At 36.0% G+C, this 10072-nt stretch overlaps 1 protein-coding gene across 1 annotated transcript in view; it reads right to left on the reverse strand.

Moving 5' to 3' along the window:
* Positions 1 to 7473: 7473 nt before the first annotated feature.
* Positions 7474 to 10072, reverse strand: part of LOC138144240 (flavin-containing monooxygenase 1-like) — a 13343-nt gene continuing 10744 nt past the window's right edge. The window contains exons 5-6 of the mRNA XM_069065606.1: positions 9417 to 9489; positions 7474 to 8379 (exon numbers count right to left, since the gene is read on the reverse strand). Of these exons, the coding sequence (XP_068921707.1) occupies positions 8037 to 8379; positions 9417 to 9489 (416 nt within the window). The 3' untranslated portion in view covers positions 7474 to 8036. The remainder of the gene's footprint in view (positions 8380 to 9416; positions 9490 to 10072) is intronic.

A 10072-nucleotide genomic window follows, 5' to 3' on the forward strand; every position in this document is an offset into this window, starting at 1 on the left:
AAATAGTAAGGGGTTAATAAATGACCCATTTGATTAATTGATTCTAAATCTGTCATTTTATTTTATTTTATTTTATTTTGCCTTTTGGAGGGCAATTGGGGTTAAATAACTTGCCCAAGGTTACATGGCTAGTTTTTTCGTGTGGGTGTTAAGTATCTGAGGCCGGAACTGAACTCAAGTCCTCCTGACTCTGGAGCCGGCGCTTTTCTCACTGTGCCACCTAGCCATCCCTAAATCTGTCATTTTAAAAGAGAACATATTTTTATAGAGCATGTCCCTGTCTTTTATTCTAAATTCGCTGGTTTTATCATCCAACTTCTTCATTGTTTTCTTTTTTCTCTTTTTAAAAATTTTATTCAGCATTTTATTTCCCCCAGTTACATGTAAAAACAATTTTTAACATTTATTTTTAAAACTTTGAGTTCCAAATTCTCTCCCTTCCTTCCTCTTCACCACTCCCCCTCATTGAGAAAGTAAGCAATTCAATATAGGTTATACATGTATAGTCATATAAAACATATCCATAATAGTTTATGCTGTGAAAGAAAACACAGAGGGGAAAAATCTCAAGAAAAATAAACAAAGTAAAAACAAGTATGCTTCAATATATATTCATACACCATTGGTTCTTTCTCTGGGGATGGATAACATTTTTTATCATAAGTCCTTCATACTTGTATTGGATCATTGTATTGCTGGGAATAACTGAGTCATTCACAACTGATCATCTTACAGTATTGCTGTTACATTGTACACAGTACTTTCACTTTGCATCAACCCATGCAAGTCTCTTCAGGTTTTTCTGAGAGCATCCTGCTGATTATTTTTTATAGTACAATAGTACTCCATCATAATAATATACTGCAACTTGTTTAGCCATTCCCCAATTGATGGGTATCTCCTCAATTTCTAATTCTTTGTCCCCAGAAAAGAGCTGCTATAAATATTTTTGTATATGTAAGTCCTTTTCCCTTTTGTTTTTTATATATTTTCAGATACAGACCTAGTAGTGATATTTCTAGGTCAAAGAGTATGCATGGTTTTATAGCCCTTTGGGCATAGCTCCAAATTGCTCTATAGAATGGTTGAATCAGTTCACAACTTTACCAACAATGCATTAATGTCTAATTTTCCCCACATCTCCTCCAGCATTTGTCATTTACCTTTTCTGTTCTATTAGCCAAACTAATAGGTATGAGGTAGTACCTCAAAATTGTTTTGATTTGCACTTCTCTGCTCTATAGTGAGAGTATTTTTTCATATGGCTATAGATAGTTTGGTTATTTCATCTGAAGACTGGTCATATCTTGATCATTTATCCATTGGGGAATAGCTCTTATTTTTATAAATTTGATTCAGTTCTCTATATGTTTGAGAAATGAGACCTTTCTCAGAAAAAGTTGATTCAATTTTTTTTCACAGTTACTATTACTATTACTATTTTCCTCTATCCTATTCCCTGCCCCTATTTATTCTATTCTCTCTCTCTTTTCACCTTGTCCCTCCTCAAAAGTGTTTTGCTTCTGATTACCACACCCCCCCCTTCTGCTCTCCCTTCTATCACTCTGCCCCTTTCTCTTATCTCCTTCCCCTCCTGTTTTCCTGTAGGGGAATATAGATTTCTATACACAAATGTGTGTGTGTGTTATTCCCTCTTTGAGCCAGTTCTGAAGAGAATAAGGTTCATTCACTCCCCCTCATATCCTCCTCTTCCCCTCCACTGTAAAAGCTTTTTCTTGATTCTTTTATGTGACATAATTTATGCCATTCTACCTTTCTCTTTCTCCCAGTACATTCCTCTCACAACCCTTACTTTTATTTTTTAGATATCATTCCATCATATTCAACTCACACTTGTGTCCTCTGTCTGTATGTACTCCTTCTAAATACCCTAATAATGAGAAAGGTTTTTGGAGTTACAAATATAATTTTCCCATGTAGGAATGTAAACAGTTTAATGTTACTAAGTCCCTTATGATTTCCCTTTCCTGTTTACCTTTTTATGCTTCTTTTGAGTCTCATATTTGAAAGTCAAATATTCCATACAGCTCTCGTCTTTTCATCAAGAATACTTGAAAGAGGGGCAGCCAGGTGGCTCAGCGAGTAAGAGCACAGGCTTCAGTGTAAGGATGACCTGGGTTCAAATCCGGGCTCAGATACTTAGCACCACACCCAGAAATAACTGGCCATGTAATCTTGAGCAAGTTACTTAACCCCGATTGCTTAAAAAAAAAAGAAGAATACTTGAAAGATCTTTATCTCATTGAATGTCCATTTATTTCCTCTGAAGGATTTTGCTCAATTTTGCCAGGTAGGTGATTCTTGGTGGTAATCCTAGCTCCTTTGCCTCCAGAATATATATTCCAAGCCCTCTGATCCTTTAAGTTGAAACTCCTAAATCTTGTGTTATCCTAACTGTGGCTCCAGGATATTTAAATTGCATCTTTCTGACTGCTTGAAATATTTTCTCCTTGACCTGGGAACTCTGGAATTTGGCTATAATATTCCTGGAAGTTTTCATTTTGGAATCTCTTTCAGGAGGTTATGGTTCTAGAATATCAGGGTAGTTTTCCTTGATAATTTATTGAAAGATGATGTCTAGGCAATTTTTTAAAATCATGGCTTTCAAGTAGTTCAATAATTTAAAATTATCTCTCCTGGATATATTTTTCAGGTGAGTTGTTTTTCCAGTGAGATGTTTCACACTTTCTTCTATTTTTTTTCATTATTTTCTACAGTGAACTTTTGGACCTCCTTTTCCATTTGTCCAATTTTGCTTTTTAAGACATTCTCCTCTTTGACTTTTTGGACCTCTTTTGCCATTTGGTCTACTCTGTTTTTAAAGGTGTTATTTTCTTCAGTATTTTTTGTACCTCTTTTTCCAAGCTATTGACTCATTTTTTCATAATTTTCTTGCGTCACTCTAATTTCTCTTCCCAATTTTTCCTCTATTTCTCTTACAATGAATCAGGGCTGAAAGGGACCTTAGAATCTTCTAGTTCACCTGACATTTTTCAGGTTAAGAAAGTCCATTAAGGTTAAGTGTTTTTGCCTAGTCAAAAAGAGAGCTTCAGTGGCAGAATTCATCAACTTTAAGACACACACACACACACACATCTTCCCCTCTTGTGTGCCCTTCCAAAGGGCAAGAAAACAATAATTCCTCATGTATGCTTCCTTCATAAATATATCTTACATGATAACAACTATGACATGTCAGCAATATCAGTTGTTCCATCTAACTGAATTGCAAACTTTGGGCTGCCCTTAAGCCTGGTCATAAGCTCCTAGAATTGGTCATTAGTAATTTCAGAAATTCTTTTGGAAATGGTATCATTCAATTTCATGCCCACACATTTCCCCCATGAACTATTTCTGACATTTTAATAGCAGCAGGTAAAACGAGCTTCTCCTATTGTGTAGGCTTTTTATATTTTGTAATTAAATAAGAGGTTTCTTAAGATACAAGTAAATACTTTTTGGTGACAGTAACAAATTTTTCAAAACATTTTTTTTCTTTATTTGAAGATTTTAAAAGTTGTTCATATATTCCTTTGGTCTATTGTTGTATGCTGCATGCTTGGTATTAACATGCCATTTCAGTTTGACTGGTTTCATGCTCTCCACTACCAAGCTTCATTACAAATTAAGCAAAGAGGTTTTTCTACACCATCATTATTATTAGAAGTAAATCTATATTGCAGACATGATTTGAAATATTTTCTTTTTCTGGCAATTTAGGTGAACTACAACCTGGTAGTGAAGACTCTGCCACACTATTATTAGTATTTTTACCGCTTCTGCCTAAATTTAGCCATTTTATCCATAACTGAAAAATATATATATTTTTAAAGCAATTGGAATTAAGCAACTTGCCTAAGGTTACACGGCCAGTTATTTTGTGTGGGTGCCAAGTATCTGAGGCTGGGACCGATCCCGGGTCTCCCAACTCCGGGGCCGGCGCTCTTACTCACTGCGCCACCTGGCCGCCCCTGAAAAATATTTTTGCCATAAAATAGAAATAAATTTTGCTAATAATTTCTCAAATAAACACTAGCTTTATTTTACAAATTTACATTTGTTTGTGCTTAATTAAAAAAATTGATGTTCACATTTACATACACATACCGCAGTGATGGTGGAGAAATATTATTAAAGGGCTTTCATCTTTACTTGCTGCAATTAAATACTTATGTTTCTATAAAAGAAGGAGACAACAGCAATTTTTCAAATCAAGCATTCTAACACAATATAATGCAAAGATATATGAATTTGATGAATTCTGAGGAATGATGGTGGGAAAATATTAAAAGTATTTACCATAATTAAAACATTATGTTTCCTTACGAGCAGAAAACTTTGTATGTACAGTAAAAACACTGCAATTCATAACATATAGTAGTCTTGAATCTGAGCCAAGGTGTTTCTGGGAGCATTTGTTGGTGGCAAGACATGCACAGTTCAAAGCGCGTATGTTATATGTTCAGAACCAAGGCTACAGTGAAGTTGCTCAATACAACACGGGGCAACCGCTGTCAGAAACACCTTGGATTCATTACATGTTTGAATTAGTTTTTGGTCATTGCACTTTAAGAAACTTTTTACTATTGCCAAATTTTTCATGACTCCCACATTCAGTGACTCTATCTTGCATAACAATCTTAGAAGGTCAAGGATAAAATGTGATCAGCCACTCATTTCTAAAGTAGATTACTAGGAAGTGCTGAATTTGAATTTTCTCAAAATCATCGTCTTCCTATTGTGACAGTTTCAGTCACCTTTTCTTTCCTATTCTGCCTCTGTAAAGAAACACACAATTTAGACAACCATTTTAAATAAGTTACCCCCAAACATTTTAGAGTTGTGAAACTTCTTTTTGTTAGTTTGATGGTTGGTAGAGTGAAGTGATGTCATGCCCAAATAGAAATGAGGCCACTAATCCATAAGTAAGGATACCTTCTGGTGGCAGATTGACTTAGAAATTCACATACGGATTAACATTATTTATGTTCTACTTCACTTTGATTTATTTTGTCAACTATTTCCCAATTACATTTATTTTTAAAATTTTTTGGCCTTTTAAAATTTGTTTGTTTACTTTTAGTTTACAAGATTCAGTTCCACAATTCCTTGAGTTTCAAATTCTCTCTCCTCCCCCCAATGGTGGCATACAATCAAGTATAGGATCTGAAAATAGTTTCACATTAGACATTAGTCAGGTTATAAAGAAGGATTGTATCAGATGGAATGAACGATGGGAAAGAGGAAACAAAACCAAACAAGAAAAAGAAAAAGATCAGGTAGTTTGCTTCAAACTGGATTCAAACTCAGTTCTTTCTAGTTCTTTCTCTGGATGTAGACATCTCTCTCCATCATGAGTATTTTGGGGTTGATTATAATCCTGCATGGCTGAGAAGAGTCCAGTCTATCAAAGTTGGTCGTCAAACATACATTGTGTCTGTAATCGTGTACAAATTTCTCCTGGTTCTGCTCTTCTCACTCAGCATCAGTTCGTATAAGCCTCTCCATGTAAATATGAAGTCCATCTGCTCCTCGTTTCTCATAGAACAATAGTATCCCATTACATTCATATATGAATTACATTTTAATCTGGTTCAGCCACACTTGGGAATGTTAGGGAATAATGTTGCCTATGTGATGGAGTCTTTGATATCTCTGGTGTAGAAGAAAGAGGACTGAACAAGTTATATCAATAATTTAAGTATATAATATTAAACCATTATTTAAAAACAACTATCTAAAAGTGTAATAGTAAATTATTCATTTTAAATGACTAAATGTATAATATTAAATCATAGCTTTTTAAAAAACTATCTAATTGAGATATTAATGCATCTTACACTCTGGTACTGTTGTGTTTTTCTTAAGCCCAGTTAATTTTACTAAAAGATAGGTTTACTACATCTAGAGCATCCCCCTGTTCTACCAGTCTAATATCAAAATAGGAAATGAAGTTAACTAGGAATACCTATTTTTGATGAAGCCATGCTGGTTCTTAGTGATTATTGTTTGCCTTTCTAAATATTTATTCAGCATTCCTCTATGAATACATTTGAAATTTTGTCAGGAATTGAAGTCAACCTCACTGGCCCAAAGTTTGCAGAATTCACCCACTTCTGTTATTTGAAAACAACATTTGTCCTTCTCTGGTCCTATGGTTTGCTCTATGTGAGACGTCAACATCTACTGACTCATCAAGTTTCCACCATTGTATCAATGAAGGATGGTTGGGGATGGAAAGAAGCTCTATGTCTCATACAAAGGTTTATGGTAACTTGTTTTAGAGGATCTTAAAGAGTTCTGGATAGTATTTTTTGATTTCTTCATTCTCTGCAAAAAATATTTGTGTATAAATTCTAATTATCTTCATAATGGTCATCTAGCAAATGCTATTCACAAGTTCAGGAAAATGAAATTTCTGGATGCCCCATGGAAAGATCTTTCTTGTTGATTTTAGATGCATAATTAAACCAACTCCAACAGAGCATAACACAATAGGAAGAACAATGGTTTGGGATTTAGAGAAACCAGGTTCAAATCCTGTCTCTGCCAGTTACTATCTTGAGCATCTCAATTTGCCTCAGTTTCTTCATCTGTAAAGTGAGGGGAGTTGGATTAAAACCCCCCACAGTTCTCTTCCAGGACTAAATCTATGATCTTCCTAGTACAATGACCAAGGTGCACTTTGTGGAGACATAGCTGATACTACATCTAATTTATATAATTTCTATACACTGACACACAGTTACTTTTGCTTCCCTCATCTGTCTTCTTCTTTTTCTCTCTCCCTGCTTTTTCCCTTTGAGTATCTCTCCTTGCCACTCACTCTCCAGTACAGCAATAAATGATGTCCATGATGTCTTTTGTGGGCAGGATAGCATGAACTTTGAGATGAATAGGTATTATAGAAATCTTGTACATAAGAGATACGGAGAATTGCATTACTCTTCTATTAGTCCTGAGCCTAAAGGTTGTTTGGAGTCAGGAATCTGAACAGAAATTCCCCCTAATTTCTCACAGTTATGTCACAAGATGAAACTCTCAGAGGCAGAGTTCATTTGATAGGAAGCAAAATCATGTACATTGACTTTTGAAAGTGAGGTAGGGCTGTTGGCTTCCTGGGGCATTGAATTCATTTTGAAACCATTTGGGAGGATCAAATTACTCTCAAACCATGGGGACAAATTATTTCATATTGGTTGAGCTGGGGTAACAGCAGGTTAATACAGGTTGAGAAACTTCAGTTTGTGTGTGCGCGTGCGTGTGTGTATGTATGTGCATGTGTATGTATGTGTGTGTGTGCCACTTAGATGTTAACTTACTACACCTACCCTTCATGTTTGTCCTGAGTAGACATTACCTCCCCTTCCTTCTCCCTACCACACCCTCAATTCCCCTCTTTCTTAATACTTCCTCTTCCTCTTCCCAATAATAAAAAGATTAAAAGAACACTTGAAAATGTTCACTGCTTCTTTTATTTTTCTTCAGGTAAAAGCATAGCATATGAACTCTACAAAGACTTAGTATTTCTAAAGCTTTGACTACCTGTTGTACACAAATTGAATTAACAAGATTTGACAAAGGATAAAAAAAGTGTAGCTACTTAGATTGGGATCTCTACTGAAACTACCAAAATCAGAAAAAACTATTTTATTCTACTGACATTAAATGTAGATGATGAAGATAAAGATAAATGAAGATGAAAACAATTGCCATACTCATAGCATGCATTTATATAGTGTTTGAAGGTTTGCAGAAAATGTTCTTCCCCATAGGTTGGTAGAATATGGAGGTCAGTATGGAGCTATAGATGGACAAGGATGGGAAAAGTACACACTGGAGATGATCTATTTGGCCAATAGGGCTTCCATAGAGTTGATTCCAGGTGGGAAGGATAAAGCCTCAAATTAGTTATCCTGGGAAAGATCCACAGGAGTCAAGGCTCTGTTCTGATGGAGGATCTAGGAGATTACTCTACTACCCGTGCACTTATTCTAAGGAACCAAAGGCCTCAGCTATTGGAAAATAAGAAATATGGTCACAAGTAGAGTTGAAAAACTGAGGACTTTGAGAAGGGAGGAAAGAGTATCTGGAGGCTCTTGTACAATTCGAGTTTTTGTTGGCTTGATTGTCCGGTCCCACTGGGTCAGAATGGCATTCCTGGCTCCATCCCACTTCCCTGGGCCAGTCAGACGGTACTGGTATGAAGTAAGTGGGCCAAAGAAAACCTTGAAAGCAAGTAGAGGGTCCACCGGCAGCAGAGATAGGAAGCTGGGTTTTGCATTGATGAAGGACAAGAGCTCATCTAGGTATATGACACAATCTGTTTGCAAAACCTGACTGAAGTATATGCCAAACCTTTGTGAAGAAGAGAAGGAAAAAGAAGGTTATCTTAGTATGGTTAAAACTTAAATTCTCCTCCTAAAATTCAGAATCATATCTATGATTTCTCTTTCATTCTAACATGTACTAATGTGTCTTCTAGTCTCAAAATTCTTCTCCTATTCCTAACTATAAATTGAACTCCTTTTAAAAACACTACTTTGGTACTACTGCTCTAGGGGTGTGTTGTTCTAATTGGTAAGAGTCAAGTTCTATCTACCCAGAGCCAACCTTGCTTCATCCTAGCTTTCTTCTCAACATCCTTCCTGCTACTGCTGTAATTTCTCAACCAAACCTACAGAAATCATGCCCTGGAAAAGATAGGCCACTCCACTATGGCACAATTACTCTTGGACCATGCTGTCCAGATTGGTGATAATACACTATATCTAGCTGGCCCCACACCAAACCCTAATGTTAACTTCCTTGACATACCTCCTACTATCATGTATTCTGAAATTCTGGATCCATGGGAGTCAGTATGGTATGGAAAGAACTGTCTTTAAATTCAGGATGGCCTTGGTTAAGAGTTCTACCTCTGACTGGCTATGTAGTCCTGGGAAAATCACTTAAACTTTCACTTCTCTATACAACTCTCTAAAACCCTAAATTTCTGAGAAGGTGCTGCTCTGTTTTGGTTGAAGGAATTTCCTAAACTTGAAGTTGTTTATGCCAGTTAAGTCACAGGTAAAGTCTCTATCCCTATTCTGAAGTCCTTATGTCTTTGACATAGTAGATAGTGATGATCTAGCGTCCTCATTGTCATGACATGCTGGATGCCCTCATTTCCTTTTTCATCTGATACTCCTAATGAAGGTTCCCCTGGAACACTCCTAAGACTTCCTGATGCTCCATTTTCCTTCTGCTTAAAATTCACTGCTTTTTGCCATCTCTGGTGAGGACACCAATCATTGAAACTTTATGGAAATGCTTTACTCTGAATACTGAAAGTTCTGAAAACTCTATTTGTATATTAAAACAATATATGCAAGTAATTCAGAGACATAACCTACCCAGTGGATTTATTTGCTTTCCTTGTGTTAATGTCTTCTCTCATGACCTCTGGTGGTGGTAGTTTATTCAAGCCTACAAAATAAAATTAAAGATTTCCTTTAGGTATCTATTAGAACTCTTGGCAAACCATATGAAGCACCATAACTTATAATTGGTGAAGGTGGAGACTATCTTTCTCACACCCAAGAGAGTGACAGAACTAATGGTTTAGGTTCCTGGCCATTGGAATCATCCACACAGGCAAGTTGTGGTTAATAACTCACAAGGCAATCTTTGCGACTTAGTCTTACCATGTCTTTGTCTGTATGGTGCCAAAGTAACCAGCAAAAAAAATAAAATTTAAATGAATTGACCATTTGTTTGACCTTTACCATCAAATCCCAGAGTTACAAAACTCCTTATAAACCAGTTAATCCTAACTACACCTAAATAAAAATCTCTACAATATAATGGAATGATGATCATTCTTCAATGAGAGGGAACTCATTACTTTTCTTTTTTTCCTTCCTTCCTTCCTTCCTTCCTTCCTTCCTTCCTTCCTTCCTTCCTTCCTTCCTTCCTTCCTTCCTTCCTTTCTTTCTCTTTCTTTCTTTCTTTCTTTCTTTCTTTCTTTCTTTCTTTCTTTCTTTCTTTCTTTCTTTCTTTCTTTCTTTCT

Source organism: Petaurus breviceps, unplaced genomic scaffold (assembly GCF_028583685.1).
Source record: "Petaurus breviceps papuanus isolate PSGF00001 unplaced genomic scaffold, PetGlider_PUasm1.0 90692, whole genome shotgun sequence".
In the NCBI taxonomy this organism is placed as follows: Eukaryota; Metazoa; Chordata; class Mammalia; order Diprotodontia; family Petauridae; genus Petaurus; species Petaurus breviceps.